Raw genomic sequence first — 16,724 nt, forward strand, 5'->3', positions numbered from 1 at the left:
AACCCAGACAGGGCACTGACTGTATTATAGGCATACCTGAGAACCAGAGCCTGCTGGTTAGCAATTGTTAATTGCAACTCTTCCGTTGAATAGACCTTCCTCCCATAGAGGTCCAAGAGTTATCGTCTCTACTTTTTGGGGAGGGACCCTGGAACCCTTGGTGCTCTATGGTTAGCAGCGTCTACTACCAGGGAGTCAGGTGGGGGGTGCATAAACAAATGTTCATTGCCCTGGATGGGACAAAGTACCATCTCTCATTCCTATACGCCATAGGAAGGGCAGAAGCAGGGGTCTGCCAAACTGTTTTAGCTGTAGTGGTAATTGTTTTGATTAAGGGCAGAGCCACCCTTGTGGGGCCTGCAAAGGACAAAATGTCCATGACAGAGTCCATTTCATCCCGGACCTCCTCCGCTTGCACCCCCAAGTTTTCGGCCACTCTCCTAAGGAGCTGTTGAGAAGCCCTGCCATCCTCCAATATTGGTGAGGCCGATGAGCCCGCCACTGCCTCATCCGGGGAGGAAGAAGATGATGGCCCTTGTACCTCCATTTGGAGGAGAAGGGCGGTAGTGACCTGTTCAGGCAGGTGTCCCCCATGGAAATGATGGGCAAACTGGGGGGCACCATAGGCAGAGCTGGCACAGGCACCAGCTGGTCTGAAAACCCTACCACAGATGGCACTATTACTGCTCCCTGCACTTGAGTTGGTGCTGGTGCCTGGGCTGCTGCCTGCCCCACTGGCACCAGAAGTACAATTACAGATAGCACCGGCACCGAAGGGGTCCAGTCCCACTGCGATGGTGCCGACAACGGTGCCGAGGTCAATGCCAACAAGGGAAAAGCAGGCAGTTCCACAATGACCACCACTTCCTGTCTTTGTACCGGTGGTGGGGCACCCAGTGATGCCGACAGTCCTGAGCGCAGGATCAGTGGGACCCCCAGCACTGTTAAAGGCACTCCAATGGCCTGGCCCTGTGCCTCATGAAATGCCCATGGGGTCCAGAAGGGTCACTGCTGAGTCACCTGTGAGCCGGCAGCCAACACATATCGTCCAAGCGATGACTACGGTGCCTACGACAGCTATGGTGCGACCTTCTCGAGCTCCTGCTCTGTCCGGAGCTCTAATAGAAGGAATCCAACTATGATGCTGATTCAGAAGCAGATGACCACGGCGGGGCCATTGGAGTGGGTGCCGATGTCATGCACGCCGAGAACAGTGCCGGTACTGGAGTATAGGGCACCTGAAACTGGCCCACAGCCTGTTGGGTCAGCACCAGAGTGCTCGGCACCAAATATGCTGTCAGTGCCAGCGTTGACATGAGTGCAGGGGTTGGTGCTGGTGGCATGTCCATAAGCCCTGGTCACCCCGTTTCAGTGCTACAGTGCCTGTCCTCCATAGAAGGAGAAGGAACCAACACCATCATCTGTAGAAGTCCTTGTGCCGCTTGAAACACCTCCAGCATTGAGGAAGAGTTCAGCGCCTGCGGGCTCCCACTCTGCACCAGCTTCAACAGACATACCTCCTGCCCTTCAGCAGTGTGCACCAGAGCCTTGGACTCGAGGCCCTGCTTTGACTTCAGCAAGTGATGCCTCTCGTGCCTCCTCCTCTTCATCAGCACCAGAGATTTGACTCCTATGGCACTGAGAAGGGGACGGTGCCTGCACCTGCTCTCAGTGCCAGGAGCCCTTAGGCACCATCGTGGTTGATGGCACTGCTGCACTTTGAACCAAGGAGGCTCCACTCCGCTCCCGCAGGAGACTCTTGAGGCTTAAGAGCCACCTCCATTAAGAGGCGTTGGGCCCTGTCTTTAAGGCGTTGGGCCCTGTCTTTTAACGTTCTGGGCTTAAAGGCCTTACAAATGGGACAGCAGTCACACAAGTGTCCTTCCCCCAAGCCAATCAAACAGACTGAAGGGGGGTCACTTTTGGGCATGTTTGCTGCACTTTGAACAAGCCTTAAAGCCTGGGGAGCCAGGCATTCCCCAGCGCCGAGGAGGGACGGGAAGCCCCTCCTCGGCTATAAGTTAAAACACTAAGACTAACTACCAAGTACTAAACTATTTACACTTCTTCAAGAACTATTTACACTCCAATAGGCTACTAGCTAAAGATATGAGCAGAGAAAGCAACAGCGCCAACGGAAGGGCAGCGCAGCGAGAAGGAACTGAACAGGATAGGACGGGGGTTGTGTGTGATGGTGGTGCATATATTGATCACCATAATGGTGCCGCTCCAGGGGGCGCTGCACTGACCCTATGGCTACTGGCTTGGGCAGAAAGCTTCTGGCAATTGGTCGTGCGCCTGTGCACACCCAACTTGGAATGGACATGAGCAATCACTTGAAGACAAACTTTTTGATCTCTTGTCATAAGTTTCTCCAGACCCCTAATCATTCTTGTAGTCCTTTTCTTAAATTCTGGTACATTCTTTTTGAGATGAAGTTACTGGAACTAAACTCAGTATCCAGGTGAAGCCAGCACATTAAGGTATGTGATGACATTATGCTACTCTCTGCATTAGTTTCCAGCCTGTTTCTTATGCATCCTAACATCTTGTTTTCTCATCTGACTGCAGCTGCACACTAAGCAGATCATAACACTATCTCCAGTGATCATTCCAGGTCCCTCCTCTTGAGATGCTGTCTTCAATTTAAAACTCTGCACATTCCCTCAGCTTGATTAGGTCCCTCTGAAGTCCCTCGCACCTTTATATAGATAATTTTGTGTCACCTGCAAATTTTGATAGCTCACTGTCCATCCCTTTTTCCAGAGCATGCATAGATTAAACAACATTGTACTTAATGTGGAAATCTTGAAAACTCTCCTGGTCTTTTGGAATGATGAGATTTGGCCATTTATTTCTCCTCTTTCTTATTTCTTAGACCGGTTTTGATTCATGGCACTTTTTTGCATCCCACCCCACACAAAGAGATATACATAACATGTGCAGATGTGCAATCCTTCTGATTTACAGTCTTGTTGGAGAAGTAGCAGCAGAGAGGAGCAGTCCCTTCCCATGCCCTATATACTGTCACCTATCTTTGAGTGATTGCACCAGACAGTAATTCTAGTTGTAGCTTCAATCCTGAAGAATCTCATGGAGCTTTACAGATTGTCCATAAAGAGATCATTTCCCCTAGAGTTGCAGAAGGCTCTTGGCTGGAATTCAGCAGCCACTGACACCACAAAATGGTGTACAGGGGTAAAGTGAAAATGAACTTCTCCAGCTAAACCCACAGGGGAAAATTTGCTGGATGTAGTTACTGCCATACCAGGAGCTCACCATCCTGACAAAAAGTGACCCAGGATCTCTAATGGCTACAAATGAGCAGGGCCTCAGCTTTGTTTTAGCTAAAACTCAGCCAGTTAGAGCAGCACAGCATCTCCCAGACTGGGCAACAGGCATTAACATGGACTTGGAAGTGAACTCACCTCTACTCCCACCGTTCCTAGCACCACAAACTTCTTCAGCAGTACACTGGAATCAGCAGTGACTCTGTGGAAAGTGGGAGGGAAAAATCCTGCACCCTTACCCCTGCCCTGAATTATCACCCCACTCCCCGCAGCACAGGTACTACACTGGGAATCAGTGCTGCTTCTGAAGGGCGAGACGCTTCTGTGAATCACCCATGCCACTCACCCCTAACATTGGTAAGGATTCCTAACTGCTCAATGGAGATTTTTCTTGTTCCCCTCATGTTCCTGGTACAGGTCCATATTCCAGGCCCCACCATCGCATTTCAACACTACTGCTGTACGTCTCTAGAAGGATTGTCTTTTTCCCTTGGAAACATCTGATCTTCCTCCTGCACTAAGCAAGTTCTTAGTTTACATGGAGGCATAGCAGAGCTGAACTTTTAGCTCCTACTGCACAAAGCAGGTTGGAATGTAGGTAATACTAGGGTCGGCTGCTTGCCACTTTTTATGAATGGTTAGACTTGTACTATTCTCCTTCGTGGTCAGGCCCAACTACTTGCCCTCAGCACTAACACCTCCAATTTCCTGTCACTCTACAGAAACTGTGTCTCATGAGGACAGTTTTGATTTAAAAACTAAAAAAAATAATTTGGTAAGATATGGACTTGAAATTACAAAACATTCATATGCTAGTCATGTGACATCAAAGCACTACCTATGTTCACGCCACAAGGCCATGCAAATACATGCACAAGAGAGCCAACGTGACAGCCTTTCTCGTATCTGCTCCTTGCTTCAAAAGGCTCTTCCTGCAGTGAGGCCCTGAACTGCTGCATCTGCTTAGCCCTCTCCCACATAGCAACATGGATCCGAGCTACACATTACAGGACTCAAGGCCTTTCTGAAGCTGTATAAACAAAAGGCCATCTTTGAAGACAGCCCCAGCTTTGCATGAGTGATCACTAGGGGCATATATTTGCATAATTTAGCATGGTTCTCTGCAAGATGAAAGGCTTCCATCTACTTCATTCTGAAATGACATCATCAGTCTGAGATGGTAACTAGCTCTTTTATAAAGCAGCTGAGAACTTTCCAACTGTAGCTTCCTCTGTGCCAAAGAGAGGAAAAAGGTTTCAGTCCCAAAATGGGTCTCTTCAGCAAGAACAACATATTTGTTCCCCTGCTGGCACTTGTAATGTGAACAGCAGCCCTTTGGAAGAGTTGTTATAAAGACCAGAAAAAGGTTTTGCAAAGAATATTGAAGATATGTGCTGTGTGGGGGGTGGCTGGCTGTGGAGTTTTAGGGGGCCTGAGAGGTGGAACACTGAGCAGCTGACCTGCTGTGTGGTTACAGGGCGTCTAAGGAGACTAGGTACTGTGCAGGTGGCCTGCTGTGGGGTTATGGGGGTTGAGGAGAGGAATGCTGAACCTGGGTCTGCTGTGGAGTTGGAGGGGGGTCTGAGAGGAGGGGAGAGGTGCTATGTGTGGGCCCTGCTGTGGGGCTGTAGGGGGCCTGAGGATGTGCTGAGTGGGGGCATGCTGTGGGGATGTAGAGGTCTGAGAAGGGTGGATGCTGAGCCTGGGGCCTGCGGTGGAGTGGTAGTGGAGGCTAGAAAGGCAAGATACTTGGCAGGCAAATTCCATTGTAAACAGACTTCTGAGAGCAGTTTTTTGGCAGTGGGAGCTAACTGGCAAGTGGTATTTCTGTGCAAGGCAGCTTAGCCCTGTGCATGCAGCAGTCACTCCACCACTGCTTAGCATCACAGAGAAAACAAACAGGAACATCTGACTGTCATTTGACCTTTAGAAGAAAAATGGGAGTCTGCACAGTACTGGCTCCAGCTCAGCTACTTTTCCATTCTCTGTCTCTACTCCCAGGAATCTGGCTCACGCCCACACCTTGAGCTCCACCCCCGACCCAAACTGGTGATGATTATTGTTAACTATTTGTATTGTGGTGATGCCCTGATACTAAATGACCCTAACCCAAAGTGCTTACAACGTAAAAACCAAAAGAAAGAGTGGGAAACCAGGCTACAACACGCAAGCAGAGAGATGACATATTTTACCCTAATGCAGAAAAGCATCAAATATATGCTAAAGCGCTAAGGTCCCACAGGCTTTTCCTTCCTAAACTAAGGATATATGGTAGTGCTTTTTCCAAGGGGAAAATGGGCAGTAGCACTGTACACATTGAGCCCAGAGAGGTGTGTGTATGTAGGAGTATCACAAAGAAAAGAGCAGTCAAGTAACACTTTAAAGACTAGCAAAATAGTTTATTAGGTGAGCTTTCATGGGACAGACCCACTTCTTCAGACCATAGCCAGACCAGAACAGACTCAATATTTAAGACACAGAGAACCAAAAACAGTAAGCAAGGAGGACAAATCAGTAAAAGATAATCAAGGTGAGCAAATCAGAGAGTGGAGGGCAGGGGCGGGGGGAAGGTCAAGAATTAGATTGACAAATTAGACAAAGAAAAGAGAAGTGAGAAGAGAAGACATGGAGGAGGATTTCACAGGCTCTGGAGTCGAGCCAATGGTGTATACAGCAACATTTAAGAGGCATCTTCAGGCAGGAGATGTGGGAGAATGTGAGTTCAGGACAGAGTACAGGTTGTACCTCCCTTGTCCAGCACCCTTTGGACCTGAGCGGTCCTGAACAAGGGGATGTGCCAGATGAGGGGAGGTCAGGCCTCCTGGCTACCCTGCGTGGGGCTGCCAGCCACCAGCCTGCTAGCCAGGCTCCCTTCCTGTCTGTTACAGGCTCCCTGCCCCCAGGTTGCCTGTGGAGGGCGCTCCACTCCTTCAGGGCTCCCCTGCAGGGCTGCCAGGCTCCCCCCAGGCCGGCCCACGGTCCCCATGCATGTGGGGCTGCCAGCAGGGCTCCATGCCCCAGACAGGCTCCCTGCCGGCTCTCCACTGTGTGGCTCCTGGCAGAGGTCCCCAACCCAGGTTGGGTTCCCCACAGTGAGGCTCCCCAACTCCAGCCAGGCTCCCTCTCGTGGGACTCCCCGACCTGGCACCCTGGCCAGAGGCTGCTGCTGGAGCTCCCCAAGTGGGCTGCCAGTAGGGCTCCCTGCCACCAGCAGGGCTCCTCTGCAGCCCAGCAGCTGGAGCTCTCTTATCCAGGCACTCTCTGGTCCAGCAATATCTGTGGTCCTGCTGGATCAGGGATGCTGCTGGATAAGAGTTTGAACCTGCATTTTGCAAGATTACCCTCAAAGAAGACAGGGGAAACTTGGGTCACTGAGTCAAGTGTAGTTGAGGTTGAGTGTGTTCCTCTTGCCCAAGAGAGGAATTGCATGTTCCAAGACAAGACCTATGAAGATTCATGTCATCAACAGACCAGCAGAAGCAAAGGTTACAGATCAAGAAAAGAGCAGAGTACCAAACACTGAGCCTTTATATTATCGAGTGGGTGGATTTTAGAAAAATAAGAGCCAACAGTTAAAGAACCAGAAGCTTGAATGATAGGAGTCAGACATGCCTGAAAAACTCAGGACAGGGTCCGGGAAAGGCAGAGGCCCAGTATCAAAGTCTGCACGTAGGTGAGAGGGAAGCCACCATGATCAGCTGTGACAGGCATCAACACCACAAAGGAGAGCAGGTCCTATGCAAGAGCAAATTCAAGACTGAAGGTGGGCCAGGATAGCCCTTGGAGGTGACTGGAGTTAAGAGAAAAAATTGAGAGTCAGGATGGAGGGGGCAGACAGTGGCAGCTGTTTGAATGGGAAAAAGTACCAGGGGTAAAAGTATTACTGACCAAAATGGCAGGGTAGAGTGCAGGCATGGAGCAGGAGTCATACAAAAAGAGACAGAAAGGGAGGAGCGGAGGTCAGGCAGCATTTACCTTACATGACTGACTAGATGAGGTCCAAATTGTCCTGGCTGAGCAAGGGAAGGGGAGAAAATGTCAAGAGGGAGACGTGAGGAGAAGAGCACATCAAAATAAATTATTAGGCTCTGTCTAGAGGAACCCTGGGGTGGCAGTGAAGAGAATTACCCATCTGGACAAAAGGGAAAGGAAGAAGTGTGTGAGATACTGCAAGGGATTCCAGACCTACCAGTGGCATGCAGCTGGTGGGTAGTACGTAGGAAAGTCAATGGCTGCTTTGTCCCTAGGAGTCATGGGGAGCTGCTCCCCTTTGCCCCTTTTAATTGTGTCCCATTACTCCAAAACAGCTCATGTTGTTTGAAGGGTCTGTCTCACTTTTTTTGTTACGGACCATTACAAAAAGCAACTCAGTGACTCAGCCATTTGAGAACAACAGTTTAAATCTCCCTTTTATTAATGAACCAGCCATTTTGTCTCATTGCCAACCCTTCTGTTACTCGTTAAAACACTCTCACACCCTCCCTCCCTGTGGCAGCAATAGCTGTGTCAGTTGCAACCTTCATCTTTTCCATGAGACTCTATCTTGTCTAGTTGCCTCCTACTGTTCCAGTCCCCAACAGGAGTTTAATGAACTTCAAGAACTATGACAGCCATTGCTAGCTCCTTACATATTTCCTTTTCAGTAGAATTTTATTTGTGATGTGCTGCCAAGATCTTAACCAGGAGACTGCACAAAAATCTCTCTCTCAATAACCCTGAGAAAAACCTGTATGCCAGTTTACAGTAGGCAAACAAAATAATTCATTTTTTTTTGCCTTTAAGCAAAGACACTTTCTTATCAGCGACACCAAGAAATGCTGCAACACAACTGTGCAACATTTCTTGATAAAGATGTAGTTGGCTGGAATGATTTAGCTTCTGAGTGTTTTGATGGTACAAGCCAGAAGACACTCTATTTCATCTGAAGCATGACGCTGGGTGAGAAGGTTGTAGAATGACCAAGTGTTCCTCCTTTGAGGATTTTGTTTTAATACCGGTACATGTCACCTGATAAAAATCCAGTGCATTGATGCACTTTTCAACAGTATGCTTAGGATTGCCACATGTAAGCTCTCTTTTGCAGGAATGATTTGGCTGTATTGATGGAGAGAATGATTATCAGAAGCAGGGAAATCAGCCCAAGCTTCCCTCCAGTTTGCACATTTCAGGTGATATATTTTTGTTAAAGGCCCCCAAGAGCCCTTTCCAGCAGCTGAATGATCCACATTTTGGAGCCTGTTCATTCGGATGCCTCAAGACTCATTCCCAGTCATGGATGTTACTACTTCCTCATACTGGTCTCCTACTCACTAGCTCTCCTTTTCTCCAAGCCTTTCATCTTGCTGCATTCTGGGAACCCCCAATGCAAAATGTCATCCACATCTTACATGAAGCCAATAAATTAGCCCTAGTGGAAGGAAAGAGAAGCACTGGGACACTCCTCCTTCAATTACCAGACTTTGACATGAAATCAGCTATCCTCTGCCTCTGCTTTTCTTTCCAACTGCCCTCTGACTCTGCATGTTGTATTTTGGGTGCCATCTTGCAACTTCTTTGCATGGTTTGGATTCCTGGAATTTGATTTACAGCTGGATATGCACAGCACCCTTTTGCCCATGTCTACCAGGCTATTCAAATATACATAGCAGTTGGGTTACCGATGTCCATTCTGTTAGCAAAAGCCTTGTTATTCTGTGTTGAAAATATATCATCTGGAAAGAACCAGGGGAGATTCCCCAAGCCAATGTTGCAGTGTATCACAGTAGGGACAGCTCAACTTAGGCTTCTTACCAGCTCTGCAGATCTGCAGCTATCCTCTTTGCATTTGTGGATATCCACGGACCATGTCCATAGATTGCAGACGGATGCACATCCATGTTTTATACCTAGAGCCCTGCACATCTGTGGCTATCTGCTTTACACCTGTGGATATCCACAGACAATGTTTGCAGATCTGGGATCAGATGCAGATACAAATGTGGTATCTGTGTAGAGCCCTAGTCTACATAAACATCCCTGTAGCTCATACTGAGCTCACAAGGCCAGCCCACCTTCACAACAGCTGGACCCACTTTTTTCATGTGATCTGGCCATGCTGGCTCCCACCTGCATCAGTCAGCAGTCAAACCGAGCCTCAGCTTAAATCCACTTAAAACCTGCACTGCTGACACCACATGTTGCAGATGCTGATCATTGAATCATGGAACACTAGAACTGGAAGGGACCTCGAGAAGTCATTGAGTCCAGTGTCCAGCCCTCACGGCAGGACCAAGCACCATCTAGACCATCCCTGATACGTGTCTATCTAATCTGCTCTTAAATATCTCCAGTGATGGAGATTCCACAACCTCCCCCGGCAATTTACTCCAGTGTTTAACCACCCTGACAGGAAGTTTTTCCTAATATCCAACCTAAACCTCCTTTGCTGCTGTTTAAGCCCATTGCTCCTTGTCCTGTCATCAGAGGCCAAGGAGAACAATTTTTCTCCCTCTTCTTTGTAACACTCTTTTAGGTACTTGTAAATCACTGTCATGTCCCCTCTAAGTCTTCTCTTTTCTCATTCTAAACAAGCCCAGCGCTTTCAGTCTTTCTGTATAGCTCATGTTCTCTGACTTTTAATCATTCTTGTTGCTCCTGATGAACCAATGGGTGCCCCCATAATCTGTCATCTCTATTGTGCCCTACCCAGATTGGTGAGTGGAAATCAAGTGGCAATAGGATGTTCCTTCCTCCAAATTTGATGTCATCTGCAAATTTGAATATAGGCGAAATTACACCAAGTAACACCATGACAAGAAGAAACCCTGAACAGCTAGGACAAAGTAGCATGGTATTGGGCGCAACACAAATGTCTGACAACCAGCTACTTAGGGCTCTGAACGAATCTGCTGGACCCAGCATCAGAACCTGAAGAGAGCCACATAAGAGAAAGAGGGTGCTTAGGGTTCTACTGATTTATTTTTTAGTTAATTGGTAAAACAACCTTTAGAATCATTGAGCAAGACCTGAACTGGACTTAATTCAGGTCTGAAAGTGCCCAGGAAGTATTACTTCTTAGAGGCAGACTGATCCTTCACCCCTTGGGCAGACCCACCAGGGAAGAATCACTGCTTTAGAGAGAGATTCAGTATCATACTGCAGCCAGGCACTGTGACCTGAACTCCCAAACTTCTTAGCATTGCTCCACCATCTCCCCCCGCCCCCGCTCCCCTTTTCTCTGACTCAAGATTCTGCCATTTTGGTGAATTTCCCTCCATACCTAACTTCACATCTCCCGACCTCAAAGGCATAATCAATTTGTGCGTGCCCATTTCCCCAAACCTCCCCTATCCCTTCTCCATAGGGTTGAAGTCTCCCTCTGAACTGCTTGTAAATATCCAGAGCTCACAAACAGTTCTACTTTCACAGACTCTTAAATGTACTATAAATTGTATTGGGTCTCAGCCGTGGAAAAAGGGTCCCCACTTGTTATTCCTCCTCTACTCCGCCGTTAGATTGCACTCTGCATTTTCAGCCTATCACCACTCCAACCATCTCATTGTCTTACTGCTAATGCCTAGAGAGGAAATCCCATTTGCTAACCCCTATGTGTACCCTGCCCAAGGATCCAGGTGAATGCAAATCACTGAATCAGCTATCACCATCCTCCAAAGAATGCAATCAACTTTGTTTGAACTCATCTTCTTCTCATAAGCATTCCCATTTCTATCCAAGTTTACCAATAATATATCATTTCAGGAGGCACAGCTCACGAGGCTGTAAACATTGGTGATTCTCCTCCTTCTCCTTCTACAAATGGGTACTGCAAGTGTCTTCGGACAGGCTCAGACACCAGTCAAGGAATACAAAACAGAACAGTGCTAAAGGTTATTCTGCTTTAGTTCTTAATCATCTAAGAATTCTGTGTTAGATCCTATCTGACACAGGTGGGGCTGAGGCACTTGGATCAGAATATGTTTAAAAACACTCAGAAAAGGCAGCTGAAAAGAGAATTTAGGCAAAATCTTTTTTTAGGAATTATCAAAGTCATTAGGAGAAGCAAATGACCTGGACTTGCCAAAAAGCAAGGGAATATCTAATTGGTGTGATCTAATTTTATGTATGGCACATTATGAAAAACAGGCCTAAGCCTCCACAAATTGGATTGCTGCCTTGAAAGGAATAGCAAGAACTTCCCCAGGGACACTAGTGCCTAGATACAAGAACCACCTCAAGGAAACATACTAGAAATTGCACACTCATGGTACATCACTGACAGCAGTGTCTAGGTAACCTTACCATCCTGAGATCAAAATTCAGCTTGTGCAGCGTGTGTTGCTGCAAGAGGTGGGGGTATCCATTATTGAAAACTGCTAATGCCCACCTAACTATGAGCTGAACCCCTCACCTTCACCAATGAAAAGTGGACACAAGACAATCTGGTTTGTGCTAGGTGAATATCTTCAATAAAAACAATTTGAAAAACAGAGAGACCTTGAGGCATTTAACTAACAAGAGCCCAAAGGCCAGGTATTTGGCATTATCAAACAGATTCAGACTTCTCCAAAGCCCTTTCTAGTGGGCCATCTCCATCAGCACTGGGCTTATTCTGTGCTCCAGTTAATGCTGACTGAAGACAGGCAGAAATGCCTCATGCTTTAGTAACAACTTATAATCATCTGGGGTCCTTCTCTAGTATTTTAGGCCTCTAGGCCTCTTACATTAGTGGTCACCAAAGTGATTTCAAAGCACATGATCCATTGAAAGCCAAAGGGACTTGTTCTCCCCTAGGTCACTTAGCTGCTTCAGCAAATCCCCATTTCAGAGATGGGTTCAGCGAGATGTAAAGGCCAGTTTCAGAGTTACTAAGCACCTGTGGCTCCCCTTGACTGCAGAGGAGTGAGGTACTCAGGCCCAGGACACACACACTAGGTTATTGACGAGCTGGGCATAGAACACAAACATTTTGACTTTAGTCTGCATCCACAAGACCCTCTGGGGAAATGAGGCACTCCCAGCGAGAGGTGGTCACTCTACATTAATGGTCTAAAGCAGGAGTGCGTGCCAGCAATGATGTAGACACCACTTGGAAGGCATGTGTGTCTGTGGGAGGAATCCTGAGAATTCAATCAGCAGCTCAGAGGTGAGGCAGAAAGAAACTGGACACAAAATGGGAATTAGAATGAAAATATCTTGGTGCCTCCTCCAGGGTTTCCTCCCAACAGCCACCCAGCCTGTGCTGCAATTCAGGGCATGACAGAGGAATCAGTTCAACTACAGATTTTGTCTAATGAATTTTGAAATAACCAGTGACAGAGAAAAGAGCCCTCCTTCCACATCCCAGCAAAGCCTCCCCAGAAACACTTGCAGTCATTCAACTCATTCTTTCCTTCCTTCCTCTGCCAAGTCTACTCAAAATGCCCAGGGGCCAAGAGGGCTGCCAACCACTGCCCCACAGACTATCCCTTGGCCCACTGGCCATCAGAAAACAATCCCCACACACATCCCTGGGCAGCCTATCCCCTTGCTGTTCAGTTCTTATGGCTGAAGCTTCACATTAATAAGCCTATGGACCATTCAAAGGCAGGCACACAGACTCACAGACTACTCACCAGCCATGGGCTACAGGCAGATTCCCCTGTGGTTTTCATAATCTTTTTTCCAGACAGACATGTCACAGGGTCTTTTTTCTTTACTCAACAGTGTCCTACTCTTTTGTGAGGCAGTTACCCTGAGAGGCTCACTGGGAGGAAGACTCCATGCACAAAGAACACAAAACTAACTCCTGCAGGAAATTAATTGCCTGAAAAATCCCCCAGTTGAATTCTGCATATGCCTCCCGTATACGCTCTTTCTCCAGAGCCCTTGGGCCCATATCCGCTTTGCACACTCCATCCCCACTAAACAAGCCACAGCTGTACTTCTGGTACATAGCCTATCCTTTGATTTTACCTGCCTGTACTGGCCGTTGACCACTCATAATCCCTGTACTTGAACGGGTTACACTTCCCCAGTCCCCTACACCTTCTAAGGATACATCTTCCTGGTCAGTGCTGTGCTCACGGCAGCGATGCAGAGAGCAGCAACAAACGGAGCTGTGCGCTACAGGCTTCATCTCAGGAAATTCTTTTCATGGAAATTCTGGCGCAGAAAGGACCAGCTCCAAACCCATACATCCCTCTATCTCCACACAGACTGAATGGGGCACAGGCCTGCCTAGCATGTCTGCTTCCAAGGGGCAGATAAAATGGTCTCTGCCTATGTGTAGTAACATTTGTGTGGGAAGGAGCATTCAGCTGAACTGCAGCTGTTGGAGGGGGGAGATGGAGAGCACCACCAGCCACCTTGCAGTAAATAGGACCCCCTAACCCATCAGCCCCTGCAGAGAGAAGATGAGACCCTGATCTGCCTATAATGAGGCCTGGTCTGGGGATCAATGCTATGTAGGATGGAATAAAGCCCTGTCCCTGAGATCAGACAGTGTTAATCAGAGAGCTTGTCTCTTCTGCAGTCAAGAACCAGCAGACACCAGCTGCAGAATTTGCCGCAGTGTATTTGTGTGCGTGCGTGTGAGTGCGCAGCCGTCATGCTCCTCCCCTCCAGCCTCCTGTGTCTAACTCCTTCCCCTCCCCTCCCTCCATTCCCGCTCCCAGCCTGATCAGCCCCAGCCCCCTTCCCTGCCTCCCCTCCCCCACTTCATTAAAAGTCTGCTGCGCCTTCACCTGACTTTTGGTTGCTCCATCACTGTTCAGCTGGGCTTGCACCTCCCTGTTTATACTAACACCACAGTAGCGGACTGGCTATTGCTCATGGGGCCACGTCTGCCCCTGTCCTTTGCACTCTGGTTCTGTCTAAACTAGGAGAAAAGCTGGCATTTTAAAATATTTCACTTAACAGTCGTGTTCACAGGGTTCAATGCCTTGAATAATATATTAGCTGGTGGTGGTCAGCTCTGGACCTGCAGTGTGAAACTAGAGCCATCTACTTTGCCGATGGGACCTGCCCTGTAACCATGGGAACCCAGGACAAGAGCTGAATGCAAAGGGAGGGGCTTACCACTTCGGTGCTAAAAGGAAGGCACAGCAGGGGCACGGGACTGCCAAGGAGAAGGGCTAGGAGGACAAAAGAATCTTCTCATATTCAAGGAACTGACAATCTGAACACTCTTATTAGTCTGGGTACAGGACTGGCAGGTCACCCCTTCCCACTGGTTTATGCTGGGGAGAAAGGACAGGAACATCAACTCCACATGACCAGCAACTGCATTCTCCTGTCTGGTGCCCTGGAAAGGCTGCCTCATTGGTACACTTCACAAGCAGCTTTGCTTGTTCCTCCCCCACAAACTGGAAGTCTGGTTGTTTTATGGTTTCCTGCAGTAGTGGAAAAATGAAGTGCTGAATAGCTCCAAGCCAGATTTTAGTTAATGCAGAAATACTGCTGTGATAGAGAGAAAAAGCGAGAACGCAAAGGAGGTTCCCAGTACCACTTTCCAGTCTATTAGCAGCATTGTATTCCCCTTTAACGTCCCCACCCCCTTCCTAATTAGCCTCCTTCCAACATCCCCACTGCACAGACACTGTCAGTCACCAACGCGTGCCCACAGACGTGCCTGTGAGACACCATGCCGCTCTCAGATAGAGGGACCACCACACTACCCTCAGGCAAGGTGATGCTGGCACAAATTCTGAGGCTCAGCACACAACCGGTCCCTCACTCAGCATTTTTTCCTAAGTTATTCACCCTGAGATATGTCCTAGCACGAGAGACAAGTGCAGAGAACAGCTGAGCAGCCAGAGAATCCAGAGTCTCTGCCCCTCAGGCACTTGGAAGAAGAGCAGACAGCAAGGAGTGAGGTCAACATACGAAAACTGGCTCCTCCTGCAGCCCTCGTCCCCTCTTGCCACCATTCTTTTCTGCCCAGGCACACTACAGCACCCCTTGTCCTATTTCAGCAGCATTGAGTTCCAAGAGAAGAGAAACTGCATCTGCCAGGAGTCACTGTGAAGGTCCCCAGGAAGGGCGATGGCCAACTGCCCAATCACTCCTCAGGCAAGCAGGGTGAAACCCAGCCAATCCCATCCCCTTGGGATCAGACACAGACGAGCTGGGGCAGCAGACAGGGTGGATCGCCACATGCCACGTATTATCCAAATTTCCTATGAGCAGATGAAAGGAACCCCCACCCCAAAGCGGGGCATTGTTTCAGGACCTCCAGCCCTTCAACAATCCAGCTGGGAGAGAAACAGCGTCAGCCCACAATGAGGCCAGTCCTAGCTGTCTGGATCCTACAGCCCCACTCCCCCACTGGCTAGACGTCTCCCATAACTCAGTAGCCCTTGAACACCCATTCACACCAGACTGAGTGCGCAGGGTGGGAAAGAGGAGTCTGCACGTACCATCAGGTCCTGGGATGGGCAGCCCATGGAAGTGGCAGCCGCGGCTCAGGATGCCTGGAGAGTCACAGATGCACAGACACAACCCGGCTGCAGAAGGCAGCTGCTGTGTCAATGCAAATCGAGGGAGGAGCTGGCCAGCCTCTCTCTGACACCCACTCAACAATGCACCAGGCAGACTTAACCCTCTCTGGGGCAGAGCCGCCTTCTGGATCCGGGGCCTAGGCACCTCCAATAACATCTCTCCTCCTGAATTATTAACCCTCAGGAGCCAGAGCCCAGCCACAACCAGGAGCTTCCTATTACCCCCAGATACCAAGTGCATGGAGGTAATTCCACACCCTCATATTTTACCCCCACGGTAACAAGCCTGCCCCCTGAAATCGCTAAACCTCCTAACACCCCCTTGCATTTCAAGCCTGGCCCTAGGTACATCCACCAATGTACCCTGTAGGATGTGTGCTGGAGCCGCAGTTCAGGAGCAATTTAAATGCCACCCAGCTGCTCAGCAGAACACCCTAATGCTCACAGCCAGCAACATGTGTTTCCAGTGGTGGTGCACATCCACACATGCCCACGCATGTGAAAAATTAGAAGGCTTATTGACCTTCACACCCTCCTGTTAAACCTCTGGGTACCAAGCCTGGCCCCAGGCACCTCCTCAACCTCCTATAACCTGTTGGGTACCAAGTGTGGCCCTAGATAACTCTGGCCCACCATGGGCAGGGAGCTGCTCCATCCCAAGGGGCCTGCTATGGATGAGGAGCACTCCAGTGCAGCTGGAGAAACTCTGGTCTGTGGTGGCCCTGGGAACCCTGCAGCCTGGGGTGCTCAAGCCTGGCCAGAGCAGCCCCAGTCCACGGTGGGGAGGCAGGGTGCACCAGACAGAATCTGGCCCCAGACACCTCCACATCCTTCTATTACCCTTCTAGGTACCACACCAGGCCCCAGGCACCTCTGCACCATCCTGTTGACCCCTTGTGTGACAAAGGCTGGAGCCAGGCTCTGTATCCTTTAACTCTTGGAGGCCAGTGCCCTGCTCTAGGGATAGCCACACGCTCTT

At 49.0% G+C, this 16,724-nt stretch overlaps 1 protein-coding gene across 2 annotated transcripts in view; it reads right to left on the bottom strand.

Annotated features, from left to right (window-relative positions):
* Positions 1-15,884, bottom strand: part of MAP1A (microtubule associated protein 1A) — a 47,871-nt gene extending 31,987 nt beyond the window's left edge. The window contains exon 1 of one of the 2 annotated variants that reach the window (XM_075006331.1): positions 15,665-15,884. Coding sequence is in view for 1 of the 2 variants with exons in the window: in XM_075006330.1 (XP_074862431.1) it covers positions 15,665-15,691 (27 nt within the window). In the remaining variant the exon portion in view is untranslated. The remainder of the gene's footprint in view (positions 1-15,664) is intronic. The other variant, XM_075006330.1, reaches the window with a different exon arrangement.
* Between the last annotated feature and the right edge of the window lie 840 nt (positions 15,885-16,724).

The sequence above is a fragment of the Carettochelys insculpta genome, chromosome 12 (genome assembly GCF_033958435.1).
Source record: "Carettochelys insculpta isolate YL-2023 chromosome 12, ASM3395843v1, whole genome shotgun sequence".
NCBI classification, from domain to species: domain Eukaryota; kingdom Metazoa; phylum Chordata; order Testudines; family Carettochelyidae; genus Carettochelys; species Carettochelys insculpta.